At 48.5% G+C, this 20,357-nt stretch overlaps 1 protein-coding gene across 2 annotated transcripts; it reads right to left on the reverse strand.

The window, feature by feature from the left end:
- Positions 1 to 1,068: 1,068 nt before the first annotated feature.
- Positions 1,069 to 20,005, reverse strand: UBE2S (ubiquitin conjugating enzyme E2 S). 2 transcript variants are annotated; one of them, XM_056863067.1, is made up of 4 exons: positions 19,916 to 20,005; positions 14,871 to 15,018; positions 3,964 to 4,154; positions 1,069 to 1,588 (listed from the first exon to the last, which is right to left on the reverse strand). In XM_056863067.1, exons 1-4 carry the CDS (start codon positions 19,988 to 19,990, stop codon positions 1,298 to 1,300), a joined length of 705 nt encoding a protein of 234 aa, XP_056719045.1. In that variant the 5' UTR covers positions 19,991 to 20,005; the 3' UTR covers positions 1,069 to 1,297. The 2 variants fall into 2 exon arrangements, with proteins under 2 accessions (XP_056719045.1, XP_056719046.1); XM_056863068.1 differs by lacking the exon at positions 19,916 to 20,005 and adding an exon at positions 19,456 to 19,474.
- Between the last annotated feature and the right edge of the window lie 352 nt (positions 20,006 to 20,357).

Raw genomic sequence — 20,357 nt, forward strand, 5'->3', positions numbered from 1 at the left:
ACTTCATGCATTTGCTTAACTTTTCAAAAAGGCCATCTAACCTAGAGGTCACCACACCTCATGGCAATGGATTCCTTAATCATGTCTTCTAAAACACAGTATTAAGAACATAAGAAAAGCCCTGCTGGATCAGACCAAGGTCCATCAAGTTCAGCAGTCTGTTTACACAGTGGCCAACCAGATGCCTCCAGGAAGCCCCCAAACAAGACAAATGCAGCAGCACCATCCTGCCTGTGTTCCACAGCATCCATATATTCAGCATGCTCCTCTGATCCTGGAGAACAGGTATGCATCATGACTAGTATCCATTTTAACTAGTAGCCGTGAATACCCCTCTCCTCCATGAACATGTCCACTCCCCTCTTAAAGCCTTCCAAGTTGGCAGCCATCACCACATCCTGGGAAAGGGGGTTCCACAATTTAACTATGCATTGGGTGAAGAAATACTTCCTTTTATCAGTTTTGAATCTCTCACCCTCCAGCTTCAGCAGATGACCCCGCGTTCCAGTATTATGAGAGGGGGAGAAAAGCTTCTCCCTGTCCACTCTCTCCAAACCATGCAAAATTTTATAGACCTCTATCATGTCTCCCCTTAATCGCCTTCTTGCCAAGCTAAACAGCCCTAAGCGTTTTAACCGCTTCTCATAGGGCAGTTGCTCTAGCCCCCTGAACATTTTGGTTGCTCTTTTCTGCACCTTCTCAAGCTCTGCAATATCCTTTAGGTGTGGTGACCAGAACTGTACACAGTATTCCAAGTGTGGTCTCACCATTGATTTGTAAAAGGGCAGTATGTTATCAGCAAAAATTGTTTGTCCTGTATTAACCAACGACTGAGCCACTCGGTGGCCTAATGATAAGAATCCTCTTTTCCCCTTGCTTGGCACAGTCCCATGATTTGATACCTTCTAGCAACTCCACTCAGACAGCCTCCTCCCTCCCAAACCCCACACACGATTAAAGACTTTTCAATCTCCATCCTGGCTCTTTTCAGATGGGGCACCATGGCCCCGATACATGGGGCCTGCCTTAGACTCATGCGAAGGCGCCGCTGCACACGAAGAGCCGCCCTTTAGAAAAAAAGGCATTTAATAGATTTCCTCTGCTTTTATAATTTAAATAACTTAAAGATGGAAAAGAAAAACCTGACGAGGGCGAGGCAGAGTTGGACCGTAGCTTCAAAAGGCAGGCGGGAAAGGAAGAGAGAGGAGAAAGGGAGGATGTCCTGTGAAAGCCCCACGCCCGCCACCCACCCCGTGTGCCAGACCCCCTCCCACCCGCCCCCACCCCCCTCGGTCCCCTAGAGCCGCCGCAGCGCTCGCTTCTTGTCGGTCTTCTTCTTGATGGCCAGCTTCTTGTCCCTGTCACCGGCATGTTTCTTGGCCATGGGGCCCTCCCCAGAAGCGCCCGCCGAAGAGGAGCAAGGCTCGGCGGGGTCCTTGGTGCGCAGGCCAGCCGACGGCTGCGCATGGATCTCAGTCAGGAGGCGGGCCCGGGAGGCATACTCCTCATAGTTCTCTAGCAGGAGGCGCCCAGCTTCCTCGTTCAGGGCCGACTCCGGGTTCGGGTGGATGAGCAAACACTTGATGGTCTGCGGCAGGGATGAGAAGGAAAAACAGTCAGATGGGCCCGCCGGAAGCAGAAAGCAATCGGAGGAGTCCTGGCTCCCAAAGCCATGGGAGATTCAGGCGCAAACACGGAGCCGCAGCCAACCCGAGTCATAGAATTACAGAGTTGGAAGGGACCACCAGAGTAATCTAGTCCAACCCCCTGCACAACACAGGAAATTTACAACTACCTCCCACCCACACACACACCCAGTGACCCCCAGTACATGCCCAGAGGATGACCAAGATGCCCTCCCTCTCATCATTTGCCTAAGGTCATAGAATCAGCATTGCTGACAGATGGCCATCTAGCCTCTCCTTAAAAACCTCCAGGGAAGGAGAGCTCGCCACCTCCTGAGGAAGCCTGTCCCACTGAGGAACCGCTCTAACTGTCCTTCAGTGTTACTCCTCTGAAGATGCCGGCCACAACTGCTGGCGAAACGTCAGGAAAGAAAATACCAAGACCACAGTCACACAGCCCGGATAACCTACAAGAACCGATGAACCGCTCTGTTAGAAAATTCTTCCTAATGTCTCGATGGAAACTCTTTTGATTTAATTAACCTGGCTTTGGGATGGCAATTACAGGGCAGGGAGAGATAGCCAGTATACCACAAGGGGCTCGATTGGACCTTAGGGCCTCCAGTTCCTGACCCTACATTAGTAGGCCAATGGGAGTTATTATCACCTCCTTAGACTCCACTTCCACCCCCACATTCTCCTCTTTAAGAAGCCCAGACCTAGGATCGCCACCTAGAAGAGCTCCAAAATAACAAATGCGTGGTGAGGCGGTAAGAAAATGGCATCTTATGCCTGTCAGAACGTTTATTAGTAGGATTGCCAACCTCCAGGTACTAGCTGGCGATCTCCCGCTATTACTAACCTCTTCTTAAAAACCTCCAGGGAAGGAGCACTTGCCACCTCCCGAGGAAGCCTGTTCCACTGAGAAACCGCTCTCACTGTTCAATTAAATGGAACTTTAAACAATAATGGAATTATGAGAACTTGCGTGGAAACAGTAGACTAGATGGACCACTGGCCTGATCCAGCACACCCATTTTTCGGGTTATTCCAACGCTGGTTCTGCATGGGTGTTTATTCTGTCGTTGTATCGTTCTTATTGTAAAGCCTTTCAAAAAGTTGTCCCAAAAGACGATGCATATGTGTTTTGAACAACAAGAACTTGCTAATCTCGTTGCAGAACTTGGGCCGGGCATTTGGGCTGTTTAGCTTGGAAAGAAGGAGGCTAAGGGGAGACATGATGAGGTCTATAAAATTATGCATGGTTTAGAGAGAGTGGACAGGGAGACGTTTTTCTCCCTCTCCCATTATACTAGAACACGAGGTCGTCTGTTGAAGCTGGAGGGTGACAGATTCAAAACAGATAAAAGGAAGTGTTTTTTCACACAACGCGTAGTTAAATTGTGGAACTCCCTGCCCCAGGATGTGGTGATGGCTGCCAACTTGGAAGGCTTTGAGGGGAGTGGACATATTCATGGAGGAAAGGGGTATTCATGGCTATTAGTTAAAATGGATACTAGTCATGATGCATACCTATTCTCTCTAGTATCAGAGGAGCATGCTTGTTATATCAGGTGTTTTGGAACACAGGTAGGATGGTGCTCTATTTGTCTTGTTTGGGGGCTTCCTAGAGGCACCTGGTTGGCCACTGTGTGAACAGACTCCTGAACTGTTCGTGTGGAGGAGTGGGTAATCAAACCTGTTTCTCCAGATTAGAGTGCACCACTCTTAACCATTACACAACACTGTGCCGTGAGTAGAACGGTTGTGCTTTCAGGACATGTGTCCTTTGAGCATGCCAAAAGTCCCATGTATGTCCAGATAAAGAAGCAAGGCTGGAAAGATCCCACCTCATCTAGCTGCTGGGCAAGACAGGCCAACTGTTTGCCTCGGGGGAAGACCACTTTCACATGTTCAAAATGAAGTCAGGAAGGAAATGGGAACACGTATACACACCACCCCATTTTTAAGGAGATTCCACTCCCAGATTAATATAACGAACACATGAAGCTCCCTTACGCTGAGTCAGGCCCTTGGTTTGACAAGGTCGGTCTTGCCTGCTCTGACGGGCAGCAGCTCTTCAGGGCCTCAGGAAGGAGTCTTCCATATTACCTTCTACCTGATCCAGTGCCAGGGACTGAACCTGTGACCTTCTGCATGCATGCAAAGCAGATGCTCTACCCCTGTGTTTCAGCTGGGAAATCCTGGTTCAAGTCTCAGCCACAAACTCACTGGATGCCTATGGGCCAAGCGCAAATCTCTTCAAGCCAGGAAAACCTTACGGTAGATTGTGCCGTACACTGCTACTAGTCCAGGATATACTGGTTCAGACACTCACCAGCAGGACGTGCCGGATGCCCAGTTCCGCTTTCCAGTCTTTCTTGAGGACGTTCACGCAGATCTCGCCGTTGGCACCCACGTTGGGGTGGAAGATTTTGGTCAGGAAGTAGCCCTTCGGCGGGCTGGCTGGGAAGTCCTTTCCGAGGATCAGCTTCATGCGGAAGAGGCCTCCGGAGTATGGCGTCCCTTCTGCAGCACGAACAGTCAGAAAAAGAACAGGTCTCAGCGCCTTTTCAACATGGGTGTCCCACCCCCTGTAACCCATACAGACAGAAGGGTCTGAAGCACCGGCCGAGAGCCCAGAGGCCCAACAGACACGTGTGCGCGCACTAGAATTTTTGCTTAACCAAGATCACACGGCTGGGAGAGGGTTCAAACCTACTTAGGAGACCAGTTTCTCCCTTATGAACCCAACTAGGTGCCCTAAAATCCCAAATAAAAAACGTTGCACCTGGTATAAATTATTAGGTACAAATGTATCAGCTTCATCTGCTTAGGAACTGCAGGCAACTGAACCCTCACTAGCCATGGATGAAAGCTACAGTTGCTCAGTTCACTATTGGAAGTCCTGTCTTGACCAGTTCCTAGATGAGGTTGTACCAGCTCCGTTCTTAATTTTTTGCTTATTTACAGGCAGAGTGTCCAAGTGCCAATTTGTAGTCAGACATGTGTAGTTTTAGCTGGTATCCATTAGGACTATCCTGTGTTTATTAATGAATTTTTGTATATTACCGTTATCCCTTTTGTAATTAATGTTTCCTTTATTTATATACTGGTCATGGACTGTAATAAAAAACTTGAACTTGAGCTTATTTACAGAGGACTAGAAACATTTTCAGTAGACGTGGCAGCTAAAATTCTTAGCATACAAAATGTTACACTTGTTTTCTTTACGGTATGTTGTGGCTGTAGTTATCTATGGTATATCCCACACGGGGACGGGTTAGAATGATTAAATTTCTAACCCACCCTCCCCGGCCGAGGCCAGGCTCAGGACAGGTAACAGCAACAAAAACAAAACATACATATCAATATAACAATAAAATATTTAAGACAATACAACGCAGCAACAACAGGGCTTCCACACAGCCCATTTCTTCAATAGTCCCCCTCAATTGGCACTTTAATAGTGTTATATCGATATACTGTTATGCCAGAATATGACCAGCTTGCATTTGAATTCAACAAGTCGCTTTCCTTTAATGGTACAGCTCCTAGCCAATAGGCTGTGAGCTAACCACACTGAACTGCTAGGCAGAATTTTAGTATATAAGGCAGTGATGGCGAACCTTTTAGAGACCGAGTGCCCAAACTGCAACCAAAAACCCACTTATTTATCGCCGAGTGCCAATGTGGCAATTTAACCTGAATACCACCCCCAGAGGGGGCCCAGAGGGAGAGGCTAGGGTTGCCAAGTTCCTCTTCGCCATGAGTGGGAGGTTTTTGGGGTGGCGCCTGAGGAGGGCGGGGTTTGGGGAAGGACTTCAGTGCCATAGAGTCCAATTGCCAAAGTGGCAATTTTTTCCAGGGGAACTGATCTCTATTGGTTGGAGATCACCTGTAATAGCAGATCTCCAGCTAGTACCTGGAGATTGGCAACTAGTTCCTTAGTGTTTTCTCTCTACATATCAAGACAAATGGAAAGGTGTTTGGAGGATAGCTTGTGGGCACTTCAAAGGTGGAATAGGACTGCATGCCCCTCCGCCCGCACAGACCCAGAGGGTGCCGGAGAAGCCGCTGGAGGGAAAGAAGGAAGGAAGGAAGGAAAGAAGGGAAGGGAGGGGGAAAGGGAAGAAAGGGAGGGAGGGAGAGAAAGAAAGTAAAAGAGAAAGGGAGAAAGAAATGGAGCAAGGGAGAGAAAGAAAAGGACAGAGGGAGACAGAAAAAGAAAGAGGCCATTTATGCATGGGAGGTTTTGCCTTGGATTTGCCACTCGGTGGGGCGCGGCAGCAGGCTTGTGAGAGGCGAGCAGGGTGGGGCAGAGGGCGCCTCCTTCGCACCCACCGACCAGCCATGCCCCTCCGCCCGCACAGGCCCAGAGGGCGCCGGAGAAGCCGCCGGCCATGCCGAGTGTGAGTGCTCGGCTTCTGTTCCCCGCTCTCCCACCCGCCTGGCTGGCCGCGCACGCTCCAGCGGCGGCAATGGCGGCAGCTTCTGTGGGAGAGTCCGGGGGCCACCGCCAATCATGTCGGAGGTTCCCCACCCCTGGGCTACAGCCTCCCCCATCCGGGGTGGGGCAGAGCCGGAAAGACCAGTGGCTTGGAGGAACCGTGCGTGCGGGCAGAAAGGGCTACGCGTGCCGGAAGTGGCACCCGTGCCATAGGTTCGCCAACACGGATATAAGGTATAGGTAAAGGTCTCCTGTGCAAGCACCGGGTCATTCCTGACCCATGGGGTGATGTCACATCCCAACGTTTTCTTGGCAGACTTTGTGGGATGGTTTGCGATTGCCTTCCCCAGTCATCTTCCCTTTACCCCCAGCAAGCTGGGTACTTATTTTACCGACCTCGGAAGGCTGGAAGGCTGAGTCAACCTTGAGCCGACTACCTGAAACTGACTCCCGTTGGGATCGAACTCGGGTGGTGAGCAGAGCTTGGACTGCAGTACTGCAGCTTACCACTCCGTGCCACGGGGCTCCTTTAATAGTATACACGGTCTTTAAATTCTCCTCGTGTTGCTTAAATTCAAATAAGCCCCAAATTAATTTCGTTACGAACTGAGATAGCTGGATCACAACCACCCAGCAGAAAGGATAGCTTATTCGCTACAGCAGTGGTTCCCAAAGTGGGCAGTACCACCCCTGGGGGGCGGTGGGATTACCTAGGAGGGGCACTAAGAGGCAAGGGGGCGCTAAAGGTGGGCCCCTTCAACTGTGTTGTTGGATAGGGTTAGGGGGCGCTGGGGTTGAGTTTGAGGAACCAAGAGGGCAGTGGCCCAAAAGGTTTGGAACCACTGAGCTGCAGGCATGTCTATATCAGGAATGAATGGATTAATCAACTGTGCTGTTAGTTGCTTATATCTTCTACAACAAAATGAGATAAGCCCTATGGCTCTGACGGCTTCAGGAGCACGTTAACGGCACTTGTCCTCCTACGTTCAATATCAATGTTACATTTGCACCAAGCCTGCACTGGGGCCACCCACAGGCACAGTTGATCTTGCGATCTGATGTGACGGATTTAGTCACCCCACTGGGCTTCTTCCCTTTCAGACTACTCGTTGGGGGTGGGTTCAAAGCAGCAAAGCACATGCTTTTGCATGCAGAAACACCTCCAGCATGGCGCAGTGATTAAGAGAGGTAGTTTGGACCGGTGGAGTCTAATCCGGAGAACCGGGTTTGATTCCCCCACTCCTCCACATGAGCGGCGGAGGCTAATCTGGGGAACTGGATTTGTTTCCCCACTCCTACACCTGAAGCCAGCTGGGTGACCTAGGGCGAGTTACAGGTCTCTCAGCCCCACCTACCTCACAGGGTGTCTGTTGTGGGGAAAGGAAGGTGATTGTAAGCCAGTTGGAGTCTCCCTTAAGTGGTAGAGAAAGTCGGCATATAAAAACCAACTCTTCTTCTTCAGTTAAAGGATCTCAGGGAGATCCTGGAGAGCTGCTGCCAGTCCAAAGGTCTAATTCAACAGAAGGTGGTTTCCTAGGTTCATACCAGGATCCCAATCCATGGGACTTCTGATGAGCTGTCAAATGAACGCGGCATTATATTATTCCCACCAGATACAGAGACCCCTCTCAGCATGCTGAAATTGACCGGGTCTTCCTCAGCTGCTAAGCAAGCCTTGGTCAATTTGATTTTCAGTACACTAGGAGAGAATTCAGTGCATTGGGTTTGCATGTGTGTGCAGCTCTGACATTAGGGAAGTGAACTGGAAGTCTTAGAAGCAGGCCTACACCTTCGGAAAGAAGCAGAAAGGAAAAGAAATTTTAAAAGCTTCTGACCATGGAAAGCAAGTGTAGGGGGAGGAGAAAAAGGGTATTCCCTCCCCCTTTGCACAGAACCTCTGGAGTAGGCAAAAGAGAGCCTTGGTTACTCACCGTGAAGGCTTCTTCTGCTCTGGGATACGGAGGCCATCTTAAGAGTGGGTGTTTCCTCTTCCTCTTGTTCCGGGAGGCAGGACCTAAAAACTTAAACTGCCTATCCCTGGAGGGAACGCCCCCGCCCTTTTCAGTCAAAAAACTTTCCGAGCAAGGAGCTTAACCGTTAAAACATAGAACAGTAAGTAAAGAACAGTAAACAGATATAATAGTAATGCAATAGTTGTAACTGTAACTATAATCATGTAAATAAAATTTATACGTAAATCTAACTTGAAAACTGTGTCCAATCATTTTAATTTGAGCCAATCAAATTTTATTTGTGCTAATTTGTATAGCATTCTCCCTAATTTACTTAGACGTCTGGGCGGGCAAGATGGCCTCCGTATCCCAGAGCAGAAGAAGCCTTCACGGTGAGTAACCAAGGCTCTTTCTCGCTCTGGGAGAGGAGGCCATCTTAAGAGTGGGACTTAAAAGAGCTGTCCCTGCCCGGGTGGGATCAGACGTCGTGGAGAACACTTTGAAGAACCCGCCTGCCAAAGGCGGCATCAGCTGAGGCATAGAGATTTATTTTGTAATGTCTCACAAATGTAGAGACAGAAGACCATGTAGCGGCCTTACAAATCTCCTCTAACGGAGCTCTGCGGTCGAAGGCTGCTGATGTGGCTGCGCTTCTGACTGAGTGGGCTGTTAGGCCAGCAGGTACTGGTATTTTTGCCGCTTTGTAAGCCTGAGAGATGCATTGAGTAATAATGCGACTGATGGAAGTGCGGGACATGGGTTTACCCTTGTTTGGAGCTGACAGATTAATGAAGAGGGCATCAGATACTCTGATGTGTTCTGTACGGGCAATGTAGATGCGCAGGGCTCGTCTGAGATCTAAGGTATGCCAGATTCTCTCTTGTGGCGCTTTTGGATTTGGACAGAAAGAGGGAAGAACTACATCCTGATGTCTGTGAAATTTGGAGTTGACTTTAGGGATAAAGGAAGGGTCAGGAGCAAGGACTACTTTGTCTTTGTGGAATGTACAAAGACCCGGTCTGATGGATAGGGCCCCTAATTCTGAGACCCGCCTGGCTGACGTGACTGCTGTTAGAAATAGAGTTTTCATTCTTAGACAGCTTAAGGTGATAGACTTTAGTGGCTCAAAGGGAGGTCGTGTAAGGGCCGTTAAGACCGTATGTAGGCTCCAGGTAGGGAATCTGTGTTTAACCGGAGGAGAAACCAGAGTAAGTCCCCTTAGAAAAGCCTTAATATGTGGATGTCTAGTTAAGGTGTAGCCTGATACTTTAGGAACAATAGTGGCAATTGCTGACAGCTGACGGCGTAATGTGGCAGGGGACAAGTTCTGTCTTCGACCGTCTTGTAAAAAGGCCAATATTTTAGAAACGTGTGGTTTGATGGGGTCAACGTGCTTCCTCTGGCACCATCTAACGAATGCCTTCCACGTGGTGTTATAAATTCGTTTTGTAGAAGGTCTTCGAGCAGCAAGGATAGTTTCTGTTATTTCTGTGTCGTATCCCAGCTTTAGGAGGCGACTCCTCTCAATACCCAGGCGGTCAGCTTGTACCAACCTGGATCTGGATGATGGATTGGTCCCTGAAGGAGGAGATCCGGTCGAAGTGGAAGCGTCCATGGTTTTGTGATGGACATTTCTAGCAGAGTGGGGAACCATGGGCGACGCGGCCAATAAGGAGCCACCAGGATGACTGTGGCTTGAAGCAAGTTGATTCGCCTGAGGACTCTGGGAAGGAGTGGGAATGGAGGGAAGGCATATAGCAGCCCCGGTGGCCATGGTGTTGTGAGCGCATCTGTCTGCTCCGCTCCTGTCTGGACATATCTGGTGTAATATCTTGGGAGCTGATGGTTTTTGTTCGACGCAAAGAGATCTACTATGGGCGTGCCGCACTGGACTGTCAGTAGTTGGAAGACTTCGCGATTCAGGGACCACTCTGCTTCGTTGAGATTTTGTCTGCTGAGCCAGTCTGCGTCTACATTGAGGACTCCCTGAATGTGTTCTGCTGTTATGGAGCATAGATTGGACTCCGCCCAGAACAGAATCCTTAGAGCTTCTTGGTGTAGCGTAGATGATCGAGAGCCCCCCTGTTTGTTCAGGTGAGCTTTCGCCGCCACATTGTCCGTTCTCACCAGTACGTCCTTCCCTGATAGATGATGCTTGAAGTGCCGGAGGGCATAGTAAATTGCCCGGATCTCTAGAGCGTTGATGTTCATCCGCTGTTCTTGTGTTGACCAAGTGCCTTGAGCTGGAATACTCTTCAGAGTGGCTCCCCAGCCTTTGAGAGATGCATCCGTGAACAGCTGAATTGGAGGCTGTCGTATGTAGCAAACCCCTTTCTGTAGATTTTCTGGGAAGGTCCACCACTTGAGACTGCGCCTTGTCGCTGAGGAGAGAAGCAGGGATTTGTTCCTCTTTATCAGGATGTCCTTCTGATAGATTTTTAGGAACCACTGCAGAGGCCTGGAGTGGAGGCGTGCCCACTGCACTGCAGGGATGCAGGAAATCATCAGACCCTGTAGTTTGGCCAGGGTCATGAGGCGAACTGTGGTAGCTTGTATAGTTGTTTTTGCCAGAGCGCAGATTTTTTGAATTTTGTCTGGAGGTAAGACGAAGGAGTTGTTGTTGGTGTTGATGTACACTCCTAGATGTCGTAGATGTCGAGAGGGCTGGAGATGGCTTTTCTTTTGGTTGATTAGAAAGCCGTGGTTGTGTAATAGTTGTAGAACCATTCTTGTGTGTTGGACGCTTTGTTCTTCTGAGGACGAGCAGATTAGGATGTCGTCGAGGTAGGGATGGATTCTTACGCCCTCTTGACGTGCTAAGGCGACCAAGGTCACCAGGACCTTGGTGAAGACCCGAGGAGCTGACCCTAACCCGAAGGGAAGTGCCTTGAACTGGTAATGGCGACCGTGGTGCAGGAACCTGAGAAATCGTCTGTGATCCGGATGAATGGCGATGTGCAGGTAGGCCTCTGTTAAGTCCACAGAGGACAGGAAGTCTCCGGGTCTTAAGGCTTCTGCTATGGAGTTTAAGGTCTCCATCCTGAATCGTCTGTATGTTACGTGTTTGTTCAGGTACTTCAAATCGAGGATGGCTCGCCATCCTCCGTCTCTCTTTGGCACGGTAAAGAACACTGAATATATGCCCAACGATTGTTCCGATGGGTCCACATATTCTATTGCCTTTATTTCCAAAAGGTGTTGAATTGCTGCCAATGTTCTGAGTCTCTTGTCCGATTGACGGGACACAGGGGACACCACCAGTCGATCTCTTGGTAACTTGGAAAACTGAATTCGGTAGCCGTGGGTCACTATCTGTAAAACCCAATGGTCTGGATGGGAGGTAGACCATTGGTTGTGGAATAGGCTGAGCCTGCCCCCCACAGGTTCGCGTTTGGCGTCACTGTCTAGGTTGACGAAAGGACTTGTCTCCTTTGTCATTTTGAAAATTGCTAGATCTGGAGTTCCTAGAGAAGCGCCCCCCTCTACGAAAGGAACCCCTGTTGTAGCTCCACTGGCCTCTTCTCTGTTCTTGCCTGTATCTTGAGTACGGGTGAAAGGGACGAAAGGAAGTAGGGTTAGAGAATCCCTTAGAATCCTTACGTAGGCTTCTGGGTAGGTACTTTTTCTTGTCCTTAGATTCGACTAATATTTCTTCTAACTTTTCCCCGAACAGTTTCTTGCCCTGGTAGGGGTATCCCATCAGTACTGATTTGGATCTATGTTCGGCTTGCCATGGCCGCAACCATAAGCCTCTCCTAGCTGCATCTGCAGTAGCTAGTGCCCGTGCAGAGAAGCACATAGTGTCAAGAGTGGAGTCAGCCAGGAAGGATACAGCCTTCAAGATTCTAGAAACTCCTTCCATAGCACTTCTGTCTTCCTCTGGAATGAGCTTAGCTAATTTTCTAGTCCAGACTATAGCTGCTCTGGATACTAAGGCGGATGTGATGGATGAGCTAATGGCCAGGGCTGAGGCCTCATGGGATTTTTTACAGGCCAGTTCAGTCTTTCTATCAGCTGGATCCTTTATGGAAACTAGGCCCTCTTCTGTGACTGCATCAGAAGAATGTAAGGCAGTAATGGGGCTTTCCACTAGGGGGAGTTTTAGTAACTCAGAAGCAGTAGGGGCCACATTATATAGCTTTTTAGTAATTTGAGGGAATTGTTTCCCCCCCATTGGTTTCTCCCATTCCCCCTGCAACAGAGATAGAAAATAATCTGGCACAGGAACCACTCTATCAGTAACATTATGCATATGGAAAAATTCTTTTGCCCCTTTTTTCTTTTCTTGGGAAGGGTTTGAGTCATCAGTCAGGTCAAGAGCTGCTAATGCTTTTGCTAAGAAGGGTTGAAATTCCTCAGCCTCAAAAAGTCTAGTCTGCTTGGTAGGCTGGGGCGTAGGCTCTTCCCCTTCAGAAAACTCACCCTCCTCCCTGTCTGAAAGGTCATTATCAGATGAGAAAGGCGAAGTCGCCTGTTCTAACTGTTGGGGCTGAGAGGCAGAGTTAGCCTTTAAGGCTGCTTTGGTGGGCCATCCGCCGCCAGCCTGTGACGTGCGCGGATCCCCACCTCCCGACTGAGTAGTTGCCCGAGGGTCGGGTACCTTAAGATTTGGGGCTTGCATTCCACTGATTGAAGGAGGGGGGGAGGGGAGTTGAACTGCTCTTAGCCCATCTGAGAACGCGTCTCTAATTAAAGACGCCAACTCCGCTCTTAAAAGAGCAATTTCGCTTGCCACCGATTGGGAGGGTAAGGGGGGGGGGAGTACATCACCAGTCTCAGGCGCGGCCAGCACGGGATTCTTGGGTGGCGAGACGCCAACAGCCTCATCTGCGGATCGTCCGCTTGTGGAGGGGATAGCGGCCGAAGCCGTTGTTTTCCCCCGGCTGTTCCCGGCTCCGGAGCCCTTGTCTTTTCCTTTCGGTGTTGCCGCAGCCGCAGCTGATGCGCGGGCGCGAGCGGCGGAGAGGAGGCGTTTTGCGCTGCCTTGATGAGAGGAGCCTCTCTTGCGCTTCGTAGAAGATTTCTTTAATTTGCCTTTTGAGTCACTAGAGTGACTGTTTGAAGGCAAGTCCCGGTCAACCGGCATAGCCTGGAGTAATTCCGGGACCAAATCCCCCTCAGAAATGTAATTGTCCGATTGTTCGGACGCCATTTTGTTTTGGCGGGAAGGAGCCACAAAACTGTTCTGCACCTAGCCTCAAGACAGACAGAGACAGAAGGAAGAAAAAGTTTTTTTTTTTTTTTTTTTTTTTTTATATAGGTTAGAATATGGAATAGAACAGGATAGAAATATAGAAATTAGAGATAAGAATTTTAGAAATAGCTCAAAGGAAGAGAGCCGTGATTACACTGCTCTCCCGGACGAGGCAGGAACAAGACTGAAAAGGGCGGGGGCGTTCCCTCCAGGGATAGGCAGTTTAAGTTTTTAGGTCCTGCCTCCCGGAACAAGAGGAAGAGGAAACACCCACTCTTAAGATGGCCTCCTCTCCCAGAGCGAGAACTCTGATAGTTTCAGCGGAACATCTTCAGAACAAATCCTCTGGAGCAGAGGGGAACTGTCTTGTTAACAGGCCATCTTTTCAGTAATTCAACAGCCCTTAACAGCTAGGACTTATGGCGGCAGTCTGGTTCTGGAATATTTGTTCCTCTATAAGCCCGTTCCATACTGTCTGTCCCAGCTACAAGGACACTTTTGCAGCTCATGAAATGCAAGTCTCTGGTTGGCCTTGCGGAAGGAGATTAAAGGATCAAACTCTCCCAGAGAACACAGGAACCCTGATCATGAACCATGGATCTTCCCTGCCGCCAAGTTTGGAATACTGTGCACAATTCTGGCCATTAAATCAAAGGGAAGATAATATAGAGCATGAACATTGCAGAAACAGACAAAGATGATTAAGGGAGTAGAACACCTAGAGGAAAACGTTAGGGCTTTTTCATTTAGCGGTGTGATGTAACGGTTAAAACATCAGATTGGGATCTGGGAGAGCCAGCTTGGTCTGCCATAGAACTCACTGGGTGACCTTTGGCAAGTCATTCTCTCAGCCTGACCCACCTCACAGGGTTGTTGTGGGGTAAAATGCAGCAGAAGCAGCCAAATTCCTTGGAGGAAGGGTGGGATGCAAATGTGCTAGACAGAAATCAAACGTGGTACAACAAAGGGGACAGGTTTTTTCCTGTCCCATTAAATTGGAAGGCAATGGATTTGAAACCAATCGGAAGAAACACTACGAGACTGCATAATTTATGGAATTAACTGCTGCCAGTTGTTGTGAGGACCACTGGTTTAGACAGCTGTAAAAGGAGATCCAACTAAGTAACAGAGGAAAAGGTTATTAACTATGACAGCTAAATGGAATTCCCATGTTCAGAGGCAGTATATCTTAATATTATCTGCTTGAGGGGAAGACGCAGAAGCTACTGCCTTCAAACCCTGCTCGTTTGCTGGGCTCCTTGGAAAGATTTAACTACTGCAGGGGCTATACTGAATAAGGTGGGCCCAATTCTGCATTTCTTTTTCCTGCACTTTTATGCTCTCTGTGGAAGACACACACACAAACACCACCTCCACGCCCCTTAACAAAGCCCTTTCCCATTCCTGTACATTGCAAGTCTCCAGGCCTGGTTTTCCACAGAGCCACAAGGGGGAGCTCCTCACCCAAAAGCTAGAATAGCCCCTTGAAGGTAAAATCCCACAGGCCGAGGCACAGCCCAGATCGAGGCACAGCCCAGCCTGACCAAGTGGCCTTTATGTCATATCTGGCCCTTGTAACAATTGAGTTCGACACCTCTGCTCTCGTTCCTGTAGCATTTAAAGAGAAAACCTGAGCCATCCCATCTTACCTGGTCCCTCAAGGGTGACCTGCACATCTGTAATATCCTCCTCGTTGGGGAACACCTTGATGCCCTCGGGCGGGTCCGACGTCAGGGCAGAGACTTCCTTGTACACGAGTCGGATTACGTGGGGAGGCAGATTTTCCACATTGGAATTCTGGAGAAAAGAGATGAAGGAGGGGGAAAGTGGCTGTCAGCTGAATGGACTTCTGCTCGGAACCGCCAAATATCTACAACAGCTCCTCAGGAAGCAGGCATGACGGAGCTCAGCTGACCTCCGTGCAAATGACATCAGCAGAGAGCCCAACAGGCATTGAACTTTTTTGGTTTTCCTTTTGATCTTCCCTTTGCAATTTAATAAAAAAATTAAATAACTGTGACCAACGCTGGTGCCAGAACTAAGGTTGCCAATAATTGGAGGAAATGACCTACCCCTTTAACAGAGGCTCAATGTATAGAAATAGATAGGTGACGTTTTTTCATGGCAGGAGGGAAACTAACATCAGCCCACCTAATAAAACCCCATTAAGCAGTGAGGACATTTTTCTCCCCTCCAGGTTGTTGCTAGCCCTAGTCAGAACGGGCAAACAGACAAAAAAGGAGGACCCTTTCTGAGCACACCTGATGTCCACCTGAATACACAGAGAGCCCAAAACTATTTTCCATTGAGACTTCCTTGGAGGAGTCGAAAGAAGAGAATGGTGCATCAATTGGATTCTACTTTGCGTTAACCATGGGCATTTCATGAAACAGACAGTAGCTCAGAGGTAGAGCATCTGCGTGGCATGCAGAAGGTCCCAGGTTCAATCCCCGGCATCTCCAGTTAAAGGGACTAGACAAATAAGTGATGTGAAAGACCCCTGCCTGAGACCCTGGAGAGCCGCTGCTGGACTGAGTAGACTATACTGACTTTGATGGACCAAGGGTCTGGTTCAGTATGAGCAGAGGTGTTTTGCCATTGCATAATGCTGCTGCAGTCCCCCCCCCCCATTTAAAAGAGGAGAAATCAGAAGCAGGCTCAGCATAACCTCCCTGCCTTCTGCCACCATCTCACCACCCAAGTCAACGGCTCAAGATTCTTCACATGCAATTCCCCCAAACCCTGCAAGGCAAAAGCTTCCTAAATAACAGAAATTCAACCCCTCAGTTTGAGGGAAGATCCCACATTCCAATATAGCCTGGAACGCACCATAAGATTAACAGAGGAGGGGAGTTGGCCTGCCTGAAGTCTGTTCCCACTCTCCCTGAAGGATTCTCCTTGGGGAACAGAGGACTCATCCCCCCCCCCATACTATTTACCAGTCCTTGGACACCTGTCAGTACCTATTTGCATCCTTTCAGAAGGAAACAATTGACCCACACGGCTAACCAATGTTGGCACACAAGCCAAACACTCACGGAAGGAAACCCCTTGCACTTCTGTGAGGCCCGAGTCGAAAAATCCTGGGCAGCTCTTCAACTTTCCACGTATTTGCGGGTGGGCATTTTCACCACTGTGCTTTCATTTCACTGAAGGGCGACCTTAATTTAAAAAACCCTGAACAGCCATTTCCAGCCTCTGCTCCAATTTTAGTACTAACAAAAAAAAAAATCTAACTAGAAAGAACCGATGGCTATTTGCATGCTGTCTACCCCCCACTGAAAAGAAGCAAACTGCTTTTCTTTATCACCATCTCTCTTCTACTCCATTTGGGTTCAATGCTTTGCTTTGGTAAGATCCACAGCAGCGAGGTTTAAACCAATGTAGCCCAATTTTTTCCCCACTAGCCCACTTAGGCCACTGTAAAATTCAGCGAGGCAGATCACCAGCCACGGCAAAAAGGAACACAAATACTTTTTTCCTGTTTAGAGACTTCCCTGCCTGGCCACCTAAAAGCAACTCTTATTCACTGCAGGTGACCAGGCAGAAAGGTTGCCTTAAAATTATTCCATCCCAGAATCTTTTGCGGTGACCACTAAAGGATGCTGTACTCGAGAAACTTTCCGTGCAGGCCAAAAAGGAATTTTTCAGAGTGACAGACCACTTTAGAAGCTAGCTTGCTTACCTTTTTAGATATGGGATTTATTGATATTTTATTTTGTGGACTTTGATTGACCGATACTGTTCTATTACAAATTTATGTCACTCTCGATTAGATGTGTTCTATTTTTGGTCAAATGACCGTAAAATAAAGATTGATTGATAGATCGCTGCTCACTGTGCCCATACAGCTCATTTTCTTGGGATCTTCAAACAGCGATGCAAATCAGATTCCACTACAGAGTACCTCCCACAAGCCTAAAAAACCCTTCCGATCCCATCAATGGTATAGAACTGCTTCTGATTGGCATTCCAACAGTAAAGCATTATCATAGACACAAACTGGGCAACAAACATATCATCTTGGCCTCTGACCAGTGGATTCTGGTCTATTCTAGCACCTGTTTGGAGGAAAGTGGAAACAGAGTATATCAACAGCCAAGAGCCTACTGACGAGAAAAACTCACTAGCAAGGAGGAAAATAGCATACAGGACTCAGCAGACACACATATGGCTTCTTCTGTGGAAATGTTAACCCTCCCCTTCCTTCCCAAACAAAGAGCAAAGAAGCCTCCAATGGATTCTGAATTATCATGGAAGCACATTTTTCATGCTGCCTGCATGAAAAGCCTTCCGCTGCATGAGCCCCCCCCCCCCCCGCTTGCAAAAGGTTCCTCCCGTGAGAGAGTTTACAATTAAACGCACTGGAAAACATGTACTGCAAAACACGCAAAGGTCTAAGCTGGTGCTGGTCTCCGTAGAGAGGGGATGGTTTTAAAAGGCACTGGCAAAAGTGTGCACTTTTGGAATCTCAAGGCCTAAACTAGATTCAAGTCAGGACAAAAGTCCCTCCTCCCCCCAAAAAGACTTGCTGGAGTCATCCACCTTAAAACAATGCTGTTTTAAAATGGGAAGCCCTCACTGCACCCCAAAACCTAAAGGTAAAAGGCCTTGGTTTTCTATAAAAATCGTTCAAAACTGATTGGCGAAAGAGTTTACCAGTGGAAAAGGTTTTGCACTGAATAAGGGGAGGGGAAAACACTTTTCACTAAGAAAAACATAAAATGTAAAACTGTCCAGGCACTAAAATAACTGCCTCAAATGCCCTTTAACTAGAAATCCCTAACTAACAAAAATCTATCCACCTGCCCAAACTGAAGACAGCTTTATTTAGGACTGCATTAGATTTAGTTTTTTTTTAAATTTAAGGGAAGTCCTAACAGAAGTTTTTAAATTGTGACCTTTAATGTGTTTTCATAATTTTTAATCCAGCTTGTTTTTACAGTGTTTTCATAATCATTTTATTTACATTGTAAACTTCCTTGAGTTCTGCAACAAAAGGCAGCTGATAAATGTTTCAAATAAATAAATAAACAGAACTTGAGAAACTATATAGCAGAATAGTTCAACAGTACTCGACAAAGCAATGGCATGTTGTTTAAAGAGAGGAAAAGAACAGAAAGGCCTAAAGAAAATGCCTTGTGCCAAAGAGAAGATGGTGAGGAGAGCAAGACATGCACAAAAGCAGCAAACTGACAAAAAGGGGAAAAGTTCAACTTTTACACTCAGAGACGTTAGAAAATATACTTCAACAAATGTGAGCCTAATCAGGCATCTAACTAAGAACGTTTAGAAAAGCCAATCTGACCACTACTAGAAGCAACGACTTACCCTGTTTGCACCATAAAATCTAAAATTCTCCAGTAAGTATATGACGCCTTATCAAAAACATTTATACTGTTGACATGCCACATATCTAGGGATGAAGGAGCAACGAAGGAATATTGAATAAAATGGGGGTAACATATGATGAGAGGGGAGAGAGATGCTAAACTTCTTCCAAGTATGCAATACTTTGTTGACATTCCCCAAACGAGGTTTGAATTGCCTGTGGGGTTTTTTTAATGTGCAAAGAGATCCAGGCCTTCCTCCAAAACAGAATACTTTTCATCCCCCTTCCCGGAGATTCAGGCCTAGTTACACCCACTCTTCGATTTTAAAGGGGGTTCTTTAAGGTAGTTATTTTGCGCAGCAAAGTTAAAAATCCCTTTCACCCTCAAGGGATTTCAGAGATTCTCCCGAGAAGGGTGGCAAGGTCTTCTCCACCTGCCCTTCTGAGAACCCAGGCCTCTTCACCATTAAACTCTATACCTGGAACTCAAGCACAGAGCAACACTAGCACCTTACCTGGATTACGAGATCCCAGCGCATGATAACATCGGAGATCTCAATTCTCTTTGGCAATCCAAGCCCTGAAGCCTTAACACTGGGAACCCACATAGCAATTTAGCAGACCACGATGCCAGTTCCCAGATCCCACCCACTCCCCCATTCCATGAAAAGGTCCCCTAAGCAAGAGCTCTCTTCCTTTCCTCAACTGCATTTTAAATAAGCATGCACAAAGACGAAAGATCCCTAAATCTGTGTACCGAGGCACAAAGCATCCCAGGCTACTCATCTCCATGGAAGGTCACCAGCCCGATACCACAACCCCCCCCCAAATTCTATAGGGGGTCCCATGAGGAAAGGAGAACATTCAAACAGGTGGAGAACACCGAGCCAAAAGCCACTCACCATTGTGCTGGGTCTGCACCAGAGGCTGCAGAGTTAACACCGTCTAAGCGTGATCTTCGGAGGGATCACATATGCGCCTCACTCTGCAGTTGATCTCTTGGGATCAAACACCTTACTTAACCCCCCTCCCCTCCAAACCTCGCCCCCTAGACTTGCGGCCGGGCAACCCCAAACCCTACTGGGCAGGCGCCAAACCCCGTCGCTTAAGAAGTTCCCCCTCTTGCCTTGTATTTATGGGGGGCAACCGGGGGTCCCGCTTCCTTCTCCCCCCCCTCCAGGGCGCCGTCCACCCCCCTCTGCCACCCTCAATTTAATGAGGGTGGCCGGTGCCCAGCGAACGCTTTTATAACCCTCGGCCACGGCCGGCCACACCCCTCTCGAACCCAGGCCGCCCAATCAGGCCCGTTAGAACGGAGGGGGTCCGTTCCTCCCCCCCTCCCTTCTCGGGTCCTCTCCTCACGGAGAGCCGTTGACAACCAATGTCCGCGACGGCCGGCAGCCAATGGGGAGAGCCGTAGTGGGGAGGCGGTTCCATCGAGCCTGATTGGAAGGATTTGAATATGAACGTTTGGGAGAGCGGCGTTTTAAAGGGAAGGAGGGTTTGTTGATCAGCTAACGGCTGCGGGAAGGAACCGGGCGGGGCGAGTTTCAAAATGTTCGATTGACGCGGTTGTTCGCCAATCGGAGTGACTGTGACGGAGGGAAGCGGCGCACGATGGAGGGAAGCTGATTGGGGAAAAGAAAAATGGACGTCGGCTAGTAGCCAATTAGCCGTGATAAAGTAGCTGCGGGGGGGGGGAGGAGAGCCTACTTTCTGTGTTTTCGCTTGTTCAAACAAAGCGGGCAGGTCTCTAATTGGACAGACGGGGAACGTAATCCCGCCCAATTGACGGATGAGGCGG

Source organism: Euleptes europaea, chromosome 18 (assembly GCF_029931775.1).
Source record: "Euleptes europaea isolate rEulEur1 chromosome 18, rEulEur1.hap1, whole genome shotgun sequence".
In the NCBI taxonomy this organism is placed as follows: domain Eukaryota; kingdom Metazoa; phylum Chordata; class Lepidosauria; order Squamata; family Sphaerodactylidae; genus Euleptes; species Euleptes europaea.

Bases quoted from the DNA above. Each gene is read 5' to 3' on its own strand.
- UBE2S (XM_056863067.1), bottom strand. From the start codon at position 19,990: ATGGAACCGCCTCCCCACTACGGCTCTCCCCATTGGCTGCCGGCCGTC. The intron at 15,019-19,915 runs GTGAGGAGAGGA...TCTTTTCTCCAG, and splicing joins TTGGTTGTCAACGGCTCTCC to AATTCCAATGTGGAAAATCT. The intron at 4,155-14,870 runs GTAAGATGGGAT...TTCGTGCTGCAG, and splicing joins GGTCACCCTTGAGGGACCAG to AAGGGACGCCATACTCCGGA.